Raw genomic sequence first — 21,555 nt, 5'->3', positions numbered from 1 at the left:
TTTCAGAATTTTCCTATAGGCATATTCTGTATAAATCTGGACGATGATAGTACTTTATGCATCTTTTTGTTAGAACTGCAATAGTAGTCTATTGTATAGTATTGTCAATTTCACTCTTAAACATTTTGGAATGTGGAAATGTAACAAATTGTACTTGATTGCCAGAAATTATTTGGTGATGATGGTTGAAGGGAAGAAAGGGGAAAGATGACACTGATCAGAAAGAAAACTCATTCAATTTAAATAAGGTAATTTGAAATAAAATAAAACACATAGAAAATTGTCCACTTTTCTTTTTTTTTTTTTTTTTTAATGTGTTGTTGGTAGGTTGAGAAGAGAAACCAGAAGATCCAAGAGGGATAGCAAAGGAAAATGCTAAATCTTGCCCAACAGAGGCGAGTAATTTGCTCATATTGTACCTGGTCACACTGAATTCTACATATGCTGACTAAATAAAGGAATAAAGAATACTTAGTATTTTTATTATGCGTCTTTAAAAAGAAGTAGTGCCTCATTACGTTAACATCATAACCTTTGCTATCTGGAACTTTGGAAGAATGGATCAGTTTACGATAGGAACATTTTCTGGACAGTAGAGACTGTCTACATTTTATAACTTACCAGTTTGGCATCAGTTTATTAATGTTGGCATTTTCATTGCGATGCAATATCAGATGGTGTTGGCATCAGATAAACCTTTTTGAAATTTAGCTCTGCTGTTTTCTAGCTATAATTTACTCGGACACATTGCTTCAAATCTCTGTACCTCAATTCTCCCATTGGAAAATAAGGCCAAAAAAATCACCAAAGCAGGATAAGTATGAGGATTGAAAAGATTATATGAGTGATGTGCCTAGTATCTCTGTGGCTGCAGTAATTTGTCATTCTTCATTATTGTTGCTATTGTTACCTCACTCTAAATTATACATTTCTGACTTCTAAAACTGGAAATGTAATTAATTAGTTAATCTCTGGATAGCTCAAGAACATCGTCGGAATGTGCTGTAGAATCGACTTGTGCAGATGGTATAGTAGTTTGTTGCAAAGCTAGTGTTTATACTGACAGTCCTCCCATTGGCTGGTTTTGCGGTCACTATTGCACATCAGTACCTTTTGGGAAATTTGTCGCTATATTTAAAATGACTTTTGTCTCAATGGAATAGGAAAATGCTTTTTAAAAATTTGTAAATTATTGGCATGAGAGTTTAGAATATCTCCATTATCAACTTGAGCACAGCATTTAGGTAACAGGTGATTTTGAAATGAGTCTTATTTTAAATACATACTAAGTTCTCTTGGATAGAAAATATGTATCTATAAGATTAATATAAGTAATTCCAAGAGTCCAAATCCCACCCTATTCTCATTGTTCTACACAGAAAATCATGATGTGAATATAGTAAGTTAGCAAGTTTACAATCTTACTGAATTAGAAAGTGTTCTCTTCCACTATTTTGTCTCCTTTGCCCAAAATAGGGACTTTTAGAAGGAAAGCTGGGTAGAGGATATTAGTCAATTAAGTTAGTGCTGAATTCAAGTTAACATGGATGGGTTCTTACTATATATCCCATTTTAGAATAGGGCAAATTGTTCAATTCAGGATCCACACATTTTTTTTTGTTATGTCTATTAAGTCACTTATTCTATATCAACTGTCCAGCTCCTTTCTTTTTTTTTGTCCCCCATGCTACTGAATTGTTGGAGACACTGGTTCATTTGTCTTGTATATTAAAGCCCACCAATGAAAGCTCGCCAGTAACATACCTAATTAGTACTCAAAGTTTATTAATTTACTGCAGCAAGGGAGAAACTGCATACTATAGGGAGTCGTGGTGTGCCTCAGAAAGTGGGGGTTCAGGAAGGGTACTTGAAGAGTTTGTGAGACTAGAGCTAGTCATCAGGTAGTCATCATGGTCTTGTTAGGGATTGGGCAGAGTTTGTAAACTAGAGAGTTGCTGGAACAGTCAATGGTCGTCTCGTCTTTAGAACACATATCCTATAACCCCTCAAGATGTTATAATTTTTGCTTCAAACAGACCTATGTATTTTAGATAAAAGAAAAAGTGGTCTTTCACATTTCCCAAGAAAGTTACCATGTCCAGTGTTCTTCATTTCTTTCTGAAAATCTGAATATCCATCTGGTATCATTTCTCTTCAGCCTGAGGAACTTCTTTAGCATTTCTTGTAGTGATGCAGTCTCTTAGTTTCTCTTAGTTGTGTTTGTTTAATAAGCAAATGTGGTTATTTCATCTTCATTTTAAGATCATTTTAGCTAGAATTCTAGGTTAACTTGTTTTTGTGCTTTTTTTTTTTTTTTCAATATTTTCAACATTGTTCCACTGTCTTCTGGTCTCTTTAATTTCGATGAGAAGTCAGTAGTAATTCTAATAGTTATTTCCCTGTATGTAACAATGTTATTTCCCTCTTTCTGCTCTCAGGATTTTCTCTTTATCTTTAGTTTTCAGCAATTTCATTATTGACTACTATATATGACTGTGTGTGTCAGTGTGGTTTTCTTTATCCTGCCTGATATTCTCTGAGCTTTATGAATCTGCTAATTTATACCTTTTACCAAACTGGGGAAACTTCATTTCTTGAAATGTTTTTCCATCCCATTTTTTCTCTTTTTCCTTCTTGGACTTTAATTACACATATATTGGCCTTTTGATTTTGTTACACATGTCTCTGGTAGTGTTCATTACAATTTTTTGTTTCTCCGTTCTTCAGATTGGGTAATTTTTATTGATCTTACCTCAAGCTCACTGACTTTCTTTATCTCCATTTTTCTATTAATTCTAGCCAGTGGATTTTTCATTACATGTATTTTTCAGTTCTAGAATTTCGGTTTGGTTTTCTTGTATCATTTTTTGTTGTTGTTGCTGTTTGGATTTTTTTTTTTTTGCTGAAATTTCCTATATTTTTGTTTTTTGCAAGCATGTTATCATTTGCACTTTTGAATATGCCTTAAAAATCTTGTACGTTAATTCCAGCATCTGGGTCATCTCAGCGTTAGTGTCCTTTGATTATTTTTTTGTTCTTTTCCCCCCTAAGATTGGGCCACAGTTTTCTGATAAGTTGAGTTTTGTTTTGTTTTGTTTTTGTTGTATCCTGGACATTGTTACTATTATGTGAAGACTTTGGATTCTGTTACATTCCACTGAGGAGTGGTGAATTTTTAGACAATTAGCTTGATTAGACTTACATTGCAAATTCTGTCTCGGACAGTTGTTCATATTTCAATTCTGTTCTTTGATCCTTAGCAGGACTCTGTTTTATACATGTGTTGGTACAGGGGTGGTCAGAGATTTGGGAGAGCTTATACACAGCAAGTTGGGCTCCTCTTCCCTGGCTTTTCCTGCTTTGAGAGTCCCCTAGAAGGATATTAGTCTAATTTCAGCTGCAAATACATGAGATAGTGTGCTTTAGATTGAAATTACATTTTATACATTGATAAGTTTGTAAAGACTTGTGTATATAGCATTTACTAACCGTACCAACCATTGTTATAGAAACTTCCCTTGACTTAGTGATCTGTGTACCTCCCATCTGTATTAAATGATAGCAGCTCTATGTTACTTTAGTGTCAAGATTATTTGTGTACATGGTCTAGTGAAAAGAATACTTAATCGGGTGTCCTCAGACTAGGATTCAAGTTATGGTCTGCCACTTACTGGTATTATAGCTTAGGACATTGAAATGACTTATCTCACCTTCAATATTCTTATCTTTAAAATGAAGAACTTGTATCAGATAATCTGTAAAATACTTTTTGGCATTCAAATTAAAATTTTTTTTTCAGTTGCATTCAATCACTTTGGTACTGAGCACAGTTTTCTTTATATTTTCTATCTCTTTTAATTCAGTTTTCTCCTATTTCATTTTGTTTTTGTAATTTTGGTACTGTACAAACTATTTAGATATGCAATTTTCATAAACCATAAACCACTTAGATAATATAATTCTAATAAAATACTTGAATGGCAGTTCTATGCAAACATAACTATCAGTTCAGCATTTTTCAAAAATTCCTAAAATTTATTTAACAGATGGATAGTGAAAGACATTTTATTTTGGCATTTAATGTTGATGATTAGGTTTATTCTGAGCCAAATACTTAGTTCTCACATATGCATATATCTGAAACTTTTTGCCTTTGATAGATCCCATTAAGAATTGATGATTTTAGTTTAGCATCTTATATTTCTGTGCAGAGTACTTTTATTTCTGAGTGGTCATTATTACAAGAATATTGGATATTTCATTTTTAGTTTATATAGAAACATTGAATCTTTTATACTCAGCTTATACAAAGTTCCTCTTATAATTGTTTCCTCTGGTCACTTGGTTTTTAATAATGTCGCCATACTGTTTTATGAAGTAGGTATAGGTCTCCCTCACTGAGAACAAGTTGAATGAGGTTATCTGGCATCAGTTATTAAATTAACATTTGTTCCTCTCAGTCATTAGAATAAAATACTTGATTGTGTTTAATATACCCTTTTTTATTATTTGCTCTTTTGTTCAGAGTATTTTCTACTAGAATGTGTTATTTATACATTGTTATATGGAACTATTTAAGGATTTTTAGAATTGTTTTACGTTATTGATTGTATCTGTGCTACTGGCTTAAGAAAAATAAGGTGGTCAAAGTTAACGCTTTCTTTTTCTATTTTATAGGTGACTTTTGCAGACAGAAAAAGTAAACTCAAATTCATTCCATTTGATATCTGTTGTTTGGACCAGCTTAAGAAGTCTGATTTATAGGATCAACTGGCTACAGAAAATGAAAAGTAGTGTGGCACATATAAAAGTAAGTTTTTAAAACTTGTGATACAGAACATAAACTTGTAGTCTATTACGTACCCTTTAAACAAAAATGCATTTAAGTAATTTGGACATTAGAACCAGGCATCATATACACATCTAACTTACACAATTTCAGATGTAGATACTTGATCATATGGGAGTAATAGTGTGAAAAGGGGCAGTTGGAAGAACATACAGAGTGTGTGTGTGTGTATGTACATACATACGTGTGTACATGTACGCGCACACATGCATCTGTGCCTGCATGAATCAAAAGTGTGTGTGAATGAGCACATGCAAAAGAAAAATAAATAACAGGGCAGGAAATTTCACCCTTTTCTTAAAGAGCATACTTTCCTGAATAAGTGTGGAATGAAAGACAGGAATCTCCTTCCTCAACTGGTCTCAGTTCCTGCATGTCTATCTACAAGTGTGCCTTTTGTTATATGTATAAATGAGCTCTTTATTCTGTGCTATGCTTTATACATTATACATTCATTTATTCAACAAATATTCACTGAATTCTTACTGTGTCTCAATGACTGTTCTAAGAATTTTGGGTGAAACGAACAAAACAAATCCTTGCTCTCATGGAGTTTACATTCTAGTGAAGGGAGACACAATAAATCATAAACTTAATACATAAGTAAATTACATAGTAGTATGTTAGAGTGTTAGTGCTAGAGTTGTGCTATGGAAAAAAGAAATAGGGTAAGATTGATCAGTAGCATTTTAACAGCGAGGGCCCATTGAAAAGGCGGCCACGTGAGCAGAGACGTGAAGGACATGAGGAGGTTAGCCATGCGGGTGTCCAGGGGAAACGTGCCAGGCAGAGGGAACAGCAAGTGCAAAGGCAGAGTCTAGTGTGGCTGGAGCAGGTTATGAGAAAGGGAAAAGAGTGAGAAATGAGGTCAGATCAGCAGTGGGGACCAGGAAGTCCCTCTGTTTTCAGGATTGTCCCTCCGCTGTGAGTGAACTTAGAGGGAGAGCAAACCATTCCACTTCCTTTTCTTTGCAATTGTACAGATCTACAAGCAGGCACGTAATCACTTCCTGGGCCTGAGTCGTTAAAGGGGAAGGTGTATTTTTATGTAATTATAAATGTGGGCACCGCTCCCTTCACTGCTTCCTCCAGCACCTCTGTCCCCCTAAGCCTCCTTCTTTAAAGAGAACCAGTGGACTGTCAGCTCCATAACAGCAGGCACCAGGTAGAAGGCCTGGTGCATGGGACGTACTTAATAAACAGAATTGATAGACATACAGACTGAGGCAGGCTCTGCTGCCATCATTTCTAAATTCTGTCCATTTAGAAATGAAGACACATATGTCAGCCTCCCTTCTAGTTAGACATCCAGCCTGGGCTTGCATATCTCCTTTGGCAGGGCCTCACCGTCTCTGAAGCTAGCCCCATCTGTCAGTAAATACCTTCGCGTATTGATCTGAAATCTCCCTCTTTGGGACTTGTACTCATGGTCCAGTGGCACTTAAACAGTTAATGAATTGCAGTCTGTGTTAGGAGTGGGCCTGGTAGGTGCAGACTGCAGACCATTAGGAGCTGGAGACGTAAGAAAATAAGGAGACCTTGTGTGGAATTGGCTCTTGACTGAGCCTGTTAGACGAGAGCGCTCCGATTTCCCCTGATAACTTTTACACAGGGGAGAAGTGTTCAGTCTTTCTCAGATCCTCTCCCTGCACATCTTAGACCAGGCTTCTCCACCTTTCCCTCTTGTGGTCCCGATGGGTCCTCTGTGATGCCCCCCAGCCTAGGAGTGGGTGTCTTCACACTTTGGCTTGGCCCTCCCAGCCAGTTCTCAGCTTGGTCTCCATCATGTTCGCCACAAGCAGGTTCACTAGTGGGGTTGGGTCCAGTCTTACCCGAGGTGAAGCTCAGGTCGTCCCTTGAGGTTGTAAGGACTCATCTGTTAGGCTCAGGAAACTTCAGCTGAGGATCCTTGTTCTTCTGTTGAACCTTCCTGTAGCTTCCTTACTACCGCGCGTCCCCGAAAATAAGCCTGGGTCTTACATTAATTTTTGTTCCAAAAGATGCATTAGGGCTTATGTTCAGGGGATGTCCTCCTGAAAAATCATGCTAGGGCTTATTTTCAGGTTAGGTCTTATTTTCGGGGAAACACGGTAGCTAAAAGTAAGCTCCCTACCTCCGTCAGCCCCTCGGTCCCCTTGCTCTTATAGACTTACTCTCTGAGCCCAGTGGATGCTCGGAGCCTCTGGACTCAGGCTTCCTGCTCCACTCACCTTCCAGTACGGCTCTCTCTACATTGTTAGAGACTGCAGGTGGCTGCCCGGTGTACCACATTTGTTTTGCTTAATGAACAATTTAGAGAATTTTTAAAGATAATTTTGATAATATGTTATTTTTTAACCACTGCTCTGACTTGTAATCTAAACTCTATGATAAAGGAAATAGGGAAATTCTGGGTATTACTTGGATCACACCTCGCGAGGATTCTTCACTTACGTCAGCTGAATCCTGTTCAGCTACTAAAGCCCAGGTCAGGTGCCCTAACCCACCGTTACCCCTCAGTACCCTGTACCACAGTTAAGGTGCCGACTCACAATCTGCTCTTAGCACTTAGTGCATGTGCCAGTCGCTTGTTAAGCTGATCACATTTATGACATCCTGACTCACAACTTCAATATTTTTGGTTTCTCCCTCTTGCTCACAACAGATGTTGCAGAGATGTGTTAAAAATCATTAGCACAGAATTGAGGCCATCTCCCTAAAGTAATCAAAATAATTGCACTGCCCTGTAAAAGAAAAAGTAGTGCAGTTGTATTGTCTCTTTCGCCCTGTCTCCCTCCTCCTTTTCCTCCTTTTCTTTTTTTGTCTCCCCAGGAACATATAATCTGACATGTTTAATAGTGGAAATCTTTATAACCACTCTCTCCTATAAGATGATAAATTCCTTGAGAGTTTTCCTATCTTTTGTATCCTCCAAAGAGTCTACACAGGAAGGGCTGTGTCTTATAATAAATGATCAGTAAATGCTATGCTTGATGTTACCATGAATTGAATGAATCTTATACTCCATATTTGGTGTAGGATCTTGATGTCAGGTTTTATGGAAACTTAGGTGATAACGTATTGAACAAATCTGCTTCATTGTGTTGCTAAGTGAAATAATTTTTAAAACTTTCCTGTATACATTAGAAACAGAATCTTAAGGTGGTAGCATTGAGTGTAAAACAATAGTCAAACTATGGCTACTGTAAATTATCAATTTGATCGCATGGCTTATTCTCCTACATGGATTTGTCTTGCTTGTGTATACTATTGAAAAAATTCTGTAGTTAATTAGACTTTTTGTAATTAACTTGTGATAATATTAAACTCAAACTTTGTTAATTAGATACTCATGAAATTAGACGAAGTTGGAGCTTGTTTACATTTCTACGCAATATAATTTTCTATTTTTAAATGTATCTTTTTCCCATTAAAGGAGGCAAGCATGTAAGTATGTAGAACAAGTCAGTCATAATTTGACTTATTTTTTTCTTAGGTTTGAAGATCTAGGTACTTTGACAAACATAGTATTTTCCTTTTCTTATAGTTAGGTTAATTAAAATTATTTTCATTCTTTAAAGCTTATCAATATGAATGGTGACCAGTAGTATAAAAAATTTAACTCTAAAGATAAATATTTTGGCTTCTTAAATATATTGGGATTTTTAAATTATGATATGTTCTCAAACTGGATGGTTCATATCTCTTGTCTCATGTGACACGTCTCTTCAATCTCATTATATTGAAGTTATTATTTGTATGCCTGTTATTTTTCAAAGGTTTTGGCATAGGAGCCTGTATCTTACGAGTCATGTTTTTCAAATCCCTAGAGCCTAGCATAGTGCTGTACATATTAATAGATACTTCACCTGTGTTTCCCCGAAAATAAGACCTAGCTGGACCATCAGCTCTATATGCGTCTTTTGGAGTAAAAATTAATATAAGAACGGTTTTATATTATAATATTATATTATGTTATATTATATAATATTATATTATACCCATTCTTATATTATAGTAAAATAAGACCGGGCCTTACATTAATTTTTGCTCCAAAAGACACATTAGAGCTGATGTGTCCAGCTAGGTCTTATTTTCAGGAAAACATGGTATTGCTAAAAACAAAAATGACTTTTCATAAACATATTAAAGTCAGTTTCTTCTAGCTATTTATTTTATCCAGATTTAGTAATCTGGATTAGAATTAAGGTTATTACCAGCCAGAGGAGATAAGCAGGTAAGTACAGCATTAAGACTTGGGTATAAGCACAAAAGTGAGCTCTAGGAAATCTCTGATCTTCAGTCATATTTTTCCCTACGAGAAAAGGCTTTGGTCTCATGTTTCACCAGGAGAAGGCCTTTATAAAAAATGGTATTCTATAAATTTATAACTTAACTACATAGGAATAAGGAATCAACTAAGTGGCATCGAAAATTTGATAGTTATTCTCTTCTACCTGAATTTTTTTGGTTAACAAAATGGACTTGGTCCATGGTGAAAAACAGATTTTTAAAAAATGTTTTGAAGTCATTTCTAAAGCACTTCCAATTTTCTGAGATATGTATTTTATTGTCTGTGTGTGTTGTTTTTTTTAACATAAATTTTTAAGTGCCTTCTTCCCTGCCTCTTTTTCCCTTTGAAAGCATTCTTCTGGTCATGACAGAAGGGAAAACTATAATTCGCATCAGAGGGCCTCCTCTCCAGAAGACAGGTAAATGGTTCTATGTGTTCTGAATGCAGTTTAAATATTTTATATAAGTTTAATAAATTATTTAGCTCTTAGGTTCCTAATTTTAGGATGAACAACTTCTTTTTGATGATTTTATAAACAATATTACTTGAGTAGGCTGAGGACAACTCATCCTTGAATGACTGTTCTAGGAGTTTCTAGTCAATCTAGAGTTTAAGTAAATTTTTAGGTGAGAGGAAAGAATTTTAATATCTCTATACTAAATAAAATGAAAGTTTATAAAATGGAAGACTGAGTTGAAATCATGTTATTTGGAAGTGCTGCCTTTACTATTACTACTGTCCTACATTTACATACCTCTTTATAGTTCTCAAAATATTTTTATATATGGTAATTGTCTTAAGGTCAAAGATCCAGGAATAAGACCATTAATATTCATCTTGCATTCATAGTAAGACTTCAGTTATTTCATTTAGTAAACTATGACCATAAAAAATAATTCATGAAGGGAAAAGCATCCTTTAACTTCCATTTGTCTGATCTCTTCCTTACTCCTTATGTACTTTCTTCTCTTTCTGCTCTTCTATCTCTAAAAACCTTTGCTTTATGGACATCAAGTTAATTGCCATGGTTTGCAATTACTTACTACCTTTCATTCAGTTACCTACTCTCTATATTAAAAAAAAAAAAAAGAAAATTTTCTCCATACAGACACATGCACACATCTGTGTGTGTATGTATAAGTTAATTGTAGATCTGTATGTAAAATACAGATTCTGTTGCTATGTGTATTATGTGAGTATGGATTTAACTTCTCTTAAGCTTTTCTGATTTTACTGACTTTTAAAATTCAAATAGCAGATCTCATACTGCCTGCTCTTGTTTGCTAATTTCAATCCGTACTCACTGCTATCCAAAAATGCAGTTTCAAGAATAATAGCCGATGAATACAGTCTTGGAGCGGAGTTAAACTGGTCTTTATGGAGGCCAACCGATGACATTGGTCTCATTTGTTCTGTGCTTTGATAAAATGGATATGTACAGACAAAGCAAAAGGAATCATTTACAGAATAGTCTTTTCCATGCTAACTATATATGACATCCAGATATACATATATGATATATATCTTTTACTAAGGACACTATGAATCAGGATGACAAGCTTGGTTAAGTGAATTCCAGGAGTTGTTTTGTTGTACACAGAGTGAAAGCTTTTATAATGACGAATGAATGGGTAGCAACAAAATGAGCAGTTTGCTGAAACAGTTTGATAAGACATTGTTCAGTCATAGAGCTGCTTTACTTTACCAATATATGACTTTGTAAGTATAACACAGTCGATTTCAACTTACAGCTTTGGTTTTCTTATTGTATGTTAGATACACGGAACAAGAGAGGTCTCCTCGGGATAGAGATTACTTTGATTACAGCAGGTCAGATTATGAACGGTCAAGAAGAGGACGGTCTTATGATGGTAGCATGGAGCTACGGTTAGTATTGGAAACTTCAACTATAGAAAAATCATACTTGTTTAAATTTTCTTTATGCTTTGTAATAAAAACAACAATAATAGCAGCTAGCATTACATGGATGGTCTGAGGTCCCAGACTTTCTAATAATGGACTTTATGTGAATTAACTCCTTATTGCAGTAAGTATATGAAGTGGATATCATTATGTCTGTTTTATAGATAAAGAAACTGACGCTCAGATAAGTTAAGCCATTTGTTTGTGCTGTAGAAGCATGTCAGTCTCAAGTCCAGGTCTTTCTGACTCAAGACCCCAGACAAGATCTTACTCATTATACTGTCCTGCATAAGGAGTTGACTTTTGTGTGTTTTTGAGATTCTTTACTGAAAGAAAGAAAGTCATTTATGTTATATGACATAGAGTGATCTAAATTTTTAACTTTCCTGCATAATGGCAGAGAGACATTGAGAATGAAGTTTTCAACCTGTAGTTTTAATCTAAATTATTTTTTATGTGTGTCTTGGAGAACTTGACTACCCACCTTATGGGTCATTTAGTTTCCTTGTCTACTATGTTTTATTGTTCACTAAGTTCTATATGCTTTTTGATGTCTTTCTCATATTATCTATTCCATGACTACCAAGACTATACCCCCCCTAGAATTTTGATCAAATCCCTCTGCAGTTTCTCAAATACTGTCAAAACTCTTAAAAACTAGATACTATTTTTTAACAATTTACAATAGAGAAAATGGGTTTAAAGTGATTAAATAACTTACCTGAGGTTGCAGGGATCGCTCTGGTAGCTAATGAAACGGGTTTGAACTCAATTCTGACTCCAAAGCCCATGTTTTTTTCTGTTACCTCTGACTACTATTTCATTGTAAGTCTGTGTCTGGTCCAGTGTATGTGCATAAAGTCTCATTTGATCCACACATTCACACTGTGAAGTAAGCAGGCTGTGTGTTAATGTAGAATATAAAGGCTAACAGTCCAAAAGCATTAGAAGAGAAATATTCTGTTTAGACTGAAACACGACTCTTATTATTTCTGCAGTCTAAAGGGACAAATACTGTAATAATAAGGACACAATTTTATTAGCCACCTATCAGTCTTCCTTGGTATTTCTCAGAATCATAACCAATGGCAGTGAACGGCTGCTGTAGCTACCGTGTTTCCCCGAAAATAAGACCTAACCGAAAATAAGCCCTAGCATGATTTTTCAGGAGGGCATCCCCTGAACGTAAACCCTAATGTGTCTTTTGGAGCAAAAATAAATATAAGACCCGGTCTTATTTTGGGGGAAACATGGTACTCTCTTGCAACGTGTTATACTCATAAGAAACAAATCAGGCTAGAGTTCAGAGCACCCGCCTTTGTTACTAATTGGGGCTTCTATTCAAAACCACTTTTTGCCCCTCTGTTTACTCTTAGTAAGTTAAGTCTCTCCTCATGGGCAGTCACTCAGATCTCTTTATACTTCATTTTCAAAACTGACTACTTCTCTCTGTCTATTTACAGACTATCTCAAATGTACCCTCGAGATTTAGCTAAAATCTTTCCAGTGGTTCCCTGGTAGTGTAGCACTAGCATTAATATAATGCTAATAGGAAACTTTTTATTTACTGTGTTCATATAGCTCATGGTTGCACAAGAATGAGCAGAATGAGCAGAGTTTGCAAGGCAGTATATGTAAAAAAAAATAGTTAAGTAGACAAACTCTTCTCTGGGGAAGGATAACAAAAAGCAAGGATTCACCCTTTCCTATTCTTGATAGTTTCAGAGAACAATATCCTGATTACTTTAAAAGTGTTAGCTTAGAGGTGGGCTGTGAGCTCAGTTGGTTAGGCTGTAGTGCTCTTAATAAGGTTGCTGGTTCGATCCCCACATGGGCCACTGTGAGCTGCGCCCTCCACAACTAGATGGAAACAACTACTTCACTTGGAGCTGATGGGTCCTGGGAAAACACACTTAAATAAATAACAGTTTAAAAACCAACAAACCAAACAAAGAAAAACTTTTTAAAAAAAAAGTGTTAGTTTAAGAAAGGATACCTGCATTAGTAGGGAAAAGTAACTGTGGCTCGAAGATCGTGGATTTTTTAAAAATTGTCTCAAGCAGAAGCTTGTGATAGTCTAAAATTTCTAATAAAAATACCAGTTGTATCAAGAAATGATTTCAAATATTTATTTATTTATTTATTTATTAACAGTTTTACTCCTAAATTGTCATTATTGGAGATAAACTCTGGTTTCTCCTTTATACAATTTATCGTGTATATCACAGGCCTGTCTGTCTTCTTAACACTTGTCATGTCACTATCCCATGAAACTATTAGTGATTCCCCATCACCTCCAGTATGACAAACTTAAAGTTTGTTGCTTATATTTTGAGATTTTAATCTGACTTGAACTCGTCCTTCCAACTACATGATTCTTTATTTGCTGACTGTTCTATTCCTTCTGGCCTGAACACCCTTGCTCAGTTTTTCAGCAGTTGTTCTCTCTTCTACTAATTGTAGAATGCCATTCTCCTTCCCCTCTCTATTTTCTCCTTCTTGCCACCAATATAAATTCTGTCAAGCCTTGAAGACCCCAGGTTAAGTTACATTTTCTCTCTGGATTTATGGGGCCCACTTACAGTCTCACTCATTTGGTATGCAAAAATACATTTAAAAAGGTATTTTGTCTTTTCTCCATTAAAAAAAATTTAATATTACAGGAGTAGAGACCGAGAAAAACGCAGAGAAAGAGAAAGAGATACGGATCGGAAAAGGTCCCGGAAATCCCCATCTCCTGGGAGAAGAAGCCCAGAGCCATCGGTAACGCAGGATGAACCTACTGCAAAGAAGAAGAAAGAGGAACTGGATCCTCTCCTTACTCGCACTGGTGGAGCATATATTCCTCCTGCAAAGCTCAGGATGATGCAAGAACAGATTACAGATAAAAACAGGCATGTTGATATTACTAAGTATATAAGGCAATGATATCCTCATTGAAAAAAAAAATCAACTATGGTCACATTAGCTTGGATGTTAAGAATTTACATTAGTTCACAATGATAGAGACCTCAAGTTAGACTTCTTTCCTTATTTACTCTATAAGCTCCATTGGAGCTCTGCATACTATTTGCCCTGACATTAGCTCATAGCTTCTTTATTTGTTTGCATGTGTGAATTTAAAAGTTTGAGGAAAGAGACACTATTCCTTTCATAGTTGCATGCATGCCTATTAGTAGTGTCTATTTTTCATAAATAATCAAGAATACTGTTGATATTTTAGCCCTAAAATGAATCTTTCTAGTTGCACCAAACCAGGAATCTGCATACTTTTTCTGTAAAAGGCCAGATAGTAAATATTTTAGTCTGTGTGTTATTCTGGCTGTATAGCAACTACTCGACTTGGATAATATGTAAACAAATGAGTAGCTGTGTTCCAGTAAAGCTTTATTTACCAAAAAAAGCTTGGGGCTGCATTTGGTTCATGGGTGTAGTTTGCAAACCCCTATGCTAAGCCATGAAACTCACTTGACAATTTTCTCTATACCCTCCTTTTCTTAGATCATAACATCTTAGACTGTAATTTTTGCTACACGAAGGCAAACGATCAAAATTCATATATGAATATTCACACTCAAAATACTTTTCCTTTTCAAAATAGTTGAGCTGTAGGGGAGCTGGGTAGGAAAGTGCAGCTAAGTTTTCAAGTCATTTTTCTCTAGTGGAATGAGGTAATAACTAGGAAGATATGGTGCAAGAATGAAATGGTCACTCAATTCCAGGTGGTTAGTAAAAAAGATTGGGATAGAAGGTAGCTATCCTTTAAGAAAAACAGATTCTAGGTGAGCCAAGAAAGAGTGTTCCTACATCTTTTATTGGTATTTTAATGGCAACTTGAACTTGCTTGAGAACCTTATATAAATGAAATCTAAATTTGTTTTAAAAGTGAGACTGAAGCAGAAATGTCATTTATATAAAATGAGTGCAGATTTGAAATAAATGTAAATTTTAAAAATTTGTGAGCCAGAAAGGGACATTAGCTGACATTAAATTGAAAACTAATAATTAGGTTTCTCTTTACGTGTCATATTCCGGCACTTGGTTTCTGTGGTTAGTGGGAGCTTCCTACTCATGGAGGCATCCAGCTCGTGCAGAAGGCAGTAGTGACAGTGTTAGCGAGAAACGCTGACTTGTCTCCAGTCTAGTCCAGAGCAAACTCCCAACTGTAAAAGACCAGCCCTGCACCATCATTCATTCAAGTCTTACTTCTTTATAAAGTAGGCAGACACAGCAGCATATGAAATTGTAAGCATATTCCTGGAAGGTAATTTTATATCCAGTTGAAGTGTGCTGCAGGCTGTAAAGGGGACAGAGAAATAGAAGTCTCTAACAGAAGTCTTTGCTTTCAGCAGATACTTCATCAGGTGAATTGTAGGCTTCCTAATAAGGAAGTACAGTTGTACTTTAGTCTTTTGATCAAAGTTTAATAGAAGTTGTGATTCTATTGTGTTTAATAGAAGTATTAAATAATTACTGATATTATTTAATCAGTAATATCTTATCGATCAGGCTAGTTATTAAGCCACAGATCATATTTCTCCACCCACACCAAAGGGTTGGGGTTGGGGGGGCACTGGGAGTGTTCCACCTCGGTGGCAGGCAGTAAGGGGGTGTGTGATCTATAGCAAATTTAGGAGCAGTAATAAAACAATGGCAATTTAGTCTGCTTTTCATCCTCAGTGTTTGCTGGGGACAATGTCAGTGATAAAATACTCTTGCCCATCAGGGCAAACGGCTCTCACCTCCCCTTCTTAGTGTACCACCCCAGAGGTCCATGGGTAGAATTCAGGCAATCCATGAACATGAACGGGGGAAAAATAATTGCGTCTTTATTCTTAGTAATCTGTAACTAAAATTTAGCATTTCTTTCTATTGGGAATATAGGCAACAGACCGTAGAATTAACAGACTACTAATTGTAAATATCTCATAATTTTTGTGGCCATGATACTTAGAAAGTAAAGAAGTTATTAGGCCTACTGTCACTTCTTCTTACTTAATGTGTTAGGAATCACAGAGAATACTGTATCAAACTTTTGTTCTTTTCATATTTTAAAAACTATATTTCAGCATAATAGCTAGCCTTTGTAATTCTATGTATTTGTATGTATTATTCCAAAAGAGGTATAAATAAGAAAAAAAAAATAAGACTTACTGTGGCTAAAATCATGTTCTTCAGAGAATTATGAAAACTAAAGAATTTTAGACCTTTGAAAGGTCTTAGATATTACCATGTTCGACCTAAAGAAACCCAATTAAGCTAAAGAATTTACCCGAGATCTAAGTTAAAAAAAAAACAGTATAGCCACCTAGCATTCAGCTGATATCGCTGTGAGATTACTGCCTAATGTAGAGATTTTCTTTAAAATTCTTAGAATAGTCTTTCAACACCATGATTTCATATGACTTTCCCTTTTCCTGTAATTATTACCATTTCTTTATAGTTTAAAACATTTAATTTTGTTGTCTGTCATGCTTTTATGAGAAGGGACATAATAAAAATTCCCTTTATGGCTTTATTTGGGTGTTTCAATTGAAATTTAAAGCATAATAGCTTTTATTTTAAAATGTTTTCTTTAAAGACAAGTTTAAGGAAATGAAATATTGTAATACAAAATAAGCATCTTTTGAATCTGACTAATAAATGTTGTAAATTGTTATATGGATGTAAGAATAAAAGATTATCCTTACATATCCTTGATACTCCTACGTTGTTAAAGGGAAGCAGTGTGTGTATAAGCATCATGTTTACATAAAATCAAATATAGTTTAGGATATAATCTGTGTTTATATAGTCAGTATATGCTCACTTTGGGGTCATTTTTTGAAAATAATGTTAAAAACAAAGGAACAAAGTAATTTTTGTGTTCTCATTATAATCTCTTGTTATTGTGATTGTTGACTAAGTTTTAATGTTTATTAAAATCGATTCTTTTTAGCTTAGCGTACCAGAGGATGAGCTGGGAAGCCCTAAAGAAATCAATCAATGGTCTTATCAACAAAGTGAACATTTCTAATATAGGTATTATTATTCAAGAACTTCTTCAAGAAAATATAGTTAGAGGAAGGTAAGCATCAGCTATTTTATTAGTATTTCATAGCAGTTTTTCACAGGAACATAATATCTACATGAATAATGATTTATGCTACAACATTTCAAAGGTAATTGAGAATATTTAAAATGCAGTTTTTATAAAAATGTAAGCTATTAACAAATAACTTGTAATTCACTGTTAGAGGTTGTGTGGAGTTTTTGTTTTTTTGAGAAGCACTGATGTCATATAATGATTTTTGCACAGCCATAAATTTACTGAATACTTCAATAAACTCATGAGGAATAATGAATATTAAATATATGTGCTACCTCAAACCAGTTTAAGTTGTAATGAAAGCAAAGTAATAATGTGGAAGAAATGAGAAAGATCAGCAATAAACTTTCGGAAAGCAAAATAGAATGACAACATTTTCTGTGTGGTTTTAAGTAGTTGGTGATATTTAAAAGAGTCAGGAAATAGAAATATCCTGTATTCATTCTGTTCATTATATTAAAATCTGAAGGTTATTTTCCCTTGTCATTTGACATGACCCCGATTCCTCATTCCAAAAAACACTGAGGATACAAAGTAAGGTGTAGCGTATTGTTAGGGTATAGAAGGTCGACCAAGGAGGCAGCCACTGTTCTCAATGGTAGATTGAGTTCTTCCATTTTACTCAGAAAGAAGCATACTCAGAGAAGTTATATTGGCTTAAGATTTTACAATTTATTAGCTGTGTTCTCTTTTCTCATTTTCTACTCTAATGATTCAGTTGTACCTAAACCTGGTAACTATTAAGACATTGTTTTCCTGCCTTTTGGCAATCCAATAATTATTTGTCGTTACATTGCTAAAAATAAGTTAGTCCATTTTCTCTCTCTCCCCTTAGCAAATGCATATACAAATATTCCCATTTCAAAATGAGATAGAAGCACAACCTTTTATATTTTTATGTCAGTGGTTTAGCATTATTCTTGCAGTGCTTTGATGGTGTCTTTATCTTTCATAGGAATATTCCCAATATTTTACTGAAAATAGGCTTAAAGGCGGAAACCACCCAAATTTGTTTTTAACCACATAATTAATTTTATATAAAGTAATGGACCAGTAGGGGAAATCTTATGTTGTCTAAATTTAGTACTTTTGAAGCAGGCCTTTTTTTCTTCACTGTTGTGAAAATGTTAAATTATTTCTAAGAAGTTTAAAAAACTCAAATTTATGACTAGATATATATATAACATACAGAAACAGGAAAAGAGGAATTAGATATAAAAAATTTGAGGTAAAAAACTAGTAAAATCTGTCTGTTTTACAAAAGCACAAATTGAAGTTTCTTTTCTCAAAAGCAGTAAGACAAACTCTTCCCCTAAATAAAATGGTGTAAATTTAGTGCTGTTGTATCTTTTGTAATTATTTACAGAGTAATATTACTGGATTTTAAATGAGGTGTTTTTCTTCTAATTAAATTGGTGATTATTGTTGACTCCCTTTTCCTTTCCTTTTTTAAACAGAGGTCTGCTGTCCAGGTCTGTTTTGCAAGCACAGAGTGCTTCTCCAATCTTCACCCATGTTTATGCAGCATTAGTGGCAATTATCAACTCAAAATTTCCACAAATCGGAGAATTAATCCTCAAGAGGTTAATTCTTAATTTTCGAAAAGGCTATCGAAGAAATGATAAGGTATATATGATGGGCTTATAAGTGGACTGCCACATAAGGACAGACTGATAAACCAGTATCAACAATTGTTGAGCAATGGTGGTTTCTACATAGAAATTCTTTTTTAAAACTGCATACTTCATGAGAACTATATTTTTTTATTTTATTAAATATACCTGGCTACTAATGATGAGCCACAAAAATGGTGGCTATAACTGGAAAATTATAACTATTTAGCCAGAAGTGACACTGTTTCACATGTATTAGTTTTTATCTTTTAACTTGCTTATAATGTAAAAATTATCCCTGTGTGTTATATTTTAAATAGAGTGCGTAAGTAAGCTGTAGACTCTATAGAGCAATGAAAATTGGTTTTAGTTTATAGATTAACTTTGTCTCTACCTTCACTTTTCAGCAACTATGTTTGACTGCTTCAAAATTTGTGGCACATCTTATTAACCAAAATGTGGTAAGTAATTATCTTCAAAACTTGGTGTCTTTCAGTGACATGAGACCACAGGCTTGATGTACTTCAGCGACACATCTCTGTTTTTGTTTGGATTTTATAGCCCTTGGGCAAAGTATCTTGGATAATATCAATTTGATCTCTTAATACTGTACGTGGTTACTTAACTATAGATTATTTCATCAGAGAAAGTAATTTGTTTTTATAAAGCAATTAAGTTGTTACTTCCTTCATGCCTTTTCCCACTACCTGTTCATGAATACCTAATAATATCAGAGAAAAAAATCATGTCCCTTGAAATTAAATATTATATGTAGTCATATAGTCATAGAATCAGTTTATAAAATATAGTAGATTAAATAATTTTAATCAGTTTTAAATGCAAATTTATCTTTTTATTGTTTAGCCTTATGTTTATTTTATATTCATTCATTAGTAAGAGGGAAAATTTTGAAGTCACACTTAATCTTAATTCTTTAACATTAAGTAATATTTTAATTATTTCCTACATGAAATTCTCTCATGTTTACTCTTAGAAACCCTTTAGATTTTAACCTAGTTAGTCATATTATTCCAATAATAACTTGCTGCTTAAGACCCTGGAAACTTAATTTCACATGTGTACCAGTATAACAGCACAGATAATGTTTCAGTTTTTGAATGTATCTTTTACTTACATTGAAGATACTTTAGGCATTGTCACAAAACAGTTAAAATGGTAAATATTATAAATCTTCCCAGCTGTGGTACAGGGCATTATTTTCTTGTCACTGGTAAGACTGTATGATATCCCCCTACACCCACCCACCCCCCAAAACAAGTAGTGTGTGTTTTTGATGTGCTCAATGTAAAAGTAATTTCCTGAATTGAGATTTAGACTTTTTCCATCCCCTTCTCAAATAAGTATTTGATTTTTAGAAAGGCATTTGTAAGGTGTTTTGAACATGCTTCCTATTTCTTTTCACAGTAAAGCTTCTCAATAGAATTTTATTTTCACTCTACCTGGCATTGTTTATAAGTATTAATTTTTTAATATGGCTAGTATAAATAGTTTGATTTAGGAAAAATAATAATAATACTAGAGGTTGTATTCAAAATTCATCGCATACCAGAAGCTAAGATATTTTCTGATAAAATTATTATTCATGTAATAACTATAGTTTAAGACCTATTTGCTATCTAACAGTTGCTGATAGAATGAATTGGAAAATGGATATAAAACTTCGTCATGGAAAATCGTTCTTCATATAGTGATTATGAAAATATCTCAGATTAAAAATCACTACATGATTTTTAACACATTTTGGTTAATTGTGTTAATTGAGGTTAATTGTGTTATTTCCTGTAAATAATTATATTTCCTATATATAGTGTATAAGAATATTTCTTTTGGAGATAAATCAAATAGTTGTATTCAGTGTAATAAATTTAAAGTTTTGAAGCAGTCATTTGGAAATTCTTAACAGATGCGTAATGAAAGTGGTAGAATAATTTGGAGTATTTCTACATACGTTATAAACCTTTTCATCCTACGTACAATATTATCACTGCAAAAACTAGGTTTACTAATTTTTAAAATTATCAATAGTAGGTTAGTATATGTAAAACATTTTCTCTGTTCCATATGTCTTTATTCTATTTAAGGCACATGAAGTTTTATGCTTAGAGATGCTCACTTTGCTCCTGGAAAGACCAACAGATGATAGTGTTGAAGTAGCTATTGGTTTTCTCAAGGAATGTGGCCTCAAATTAACACAAGTGTCACCAAGAGGAATAAATGGTAAGTATATATCCTTGGTTTCAGATTGAGCTTTTGGTTGAGTATTATGATATTTATTGTTTATTTTGTTGTCTTTCTGTTCAGCTATATTTGAACGCCTTCGAAACATTCTCCATGAGTCTGAAATTGACAAAAGGGTTCAGTACATGATTGAAGTGATGTTCGCTGTGCGAAAGGATGGATTCAAGGACCACCCTGTAATCCTAGAAGGACTTGATTTAGTGGAAGAAGATGATCAGTTTACCCACATGCTCCCTCTGGAGGATGACTATAATCCCGAAGATGTTCTTAGTAAGTCAAGAGGTAGAGGTTGGGGAGTGGGGCACCAACAAATGTAAATACAACAAAATAAACACTTAACTTTTCATTTATTTTTTTAAGATGTTTTCAAGATGGATCCTAATTTCATGGAGAATGAAGAGAAGTACAAAGCCATTAAGAAGGGTATGTAGAATTTTATAAAATAATTTATTTTGGATGGGAAGAAACAATTTTTGTCATTATATAATACTGATCGACAGGTATAGCTCACTACCCCCACCTAATGAAATCTCTGCTCTTCTGAAACCTT

At 34.3% G+C, this 21,555-nt stretch overlaps 1 protein-coding gene across 2 annotated transcripts in view; it reads left to right on the top strand.

Annotated features, from left to right (window-relative positions):
• The window catches only part of CWC22 (CWC22 spliceosome associated protein), a 52,385-nt gene that overhangs the window by 8,189 nt on the left and 22,641 nt on the right, over positions 1 to 21,555 (top strand). For both annotated transcript variants that reach the window (XM_019739361.3, XM_074338728.2), the window contains exons 2-11: positions 4,678 to 4,810; positions 9,473 to 9,540; positions 10,899 to 11,009; positions 13,709 to 13,939; positions 16,984 to 17,112; positions 18,591 to 18,759; positions 19,154 to 19,207; positions 20,849 to 20,984; positions 21,069 to 21,275; positions 21,366 to 21,428. In XM_019739361.3, coding sequence (XP_019594920.2) covers positions 4,784 to 4,810; positions 9,473 to 9,540; positions 10,899 to 11,009; positions 13,709 to 13,939; positions 16,984 to 17,112; positions 18,591 to 18,759; positions 19,154 to 19,207; positions 20,849 to 20,984; positions 21,069 to 21,275; positions 21,366 to 21,428 — 1,195 coding nt within the window. In that variant the 5' untranslated portion in view covers positions 4,678 to 4,783. The remainder of the gene's footprint in view (positions 1 to 4,677; positions 4,811 to 9,472; positions 9,541 to 10,898; positions 11,010 to 13,708; positions 13,940 to 16,983; positions 17,113 to 18,590; positions 18,760 to 19,153; positions 19,208 to 20,848; positions 20,985 to 21,068; positions 21,276 to 21,365; positions 21,429 to 21,555) is intronic.

The sequence above is a fragment of the Rhinolophus sinicus genome, chromosome 17, assembly GCF_057876585.1.
Source record: "Rhinolophus sinicus isolate RSI-liver-muscle chromosome 17, RSI-T2T, whole genome shotgun sequence".
NCBI classification, from domain to species: domain Eukaryota; kingdom Metazoa; phylum Chordata; class Mammalia; order Chiroptera; family Rhinolophidae; genus Rhinolophus; species Rhinolophus sinicus.
Note: the sequence above shows the minus strand (reverse complement) of the source record. Positions and strands in the feature narration are given on the sequence as shown.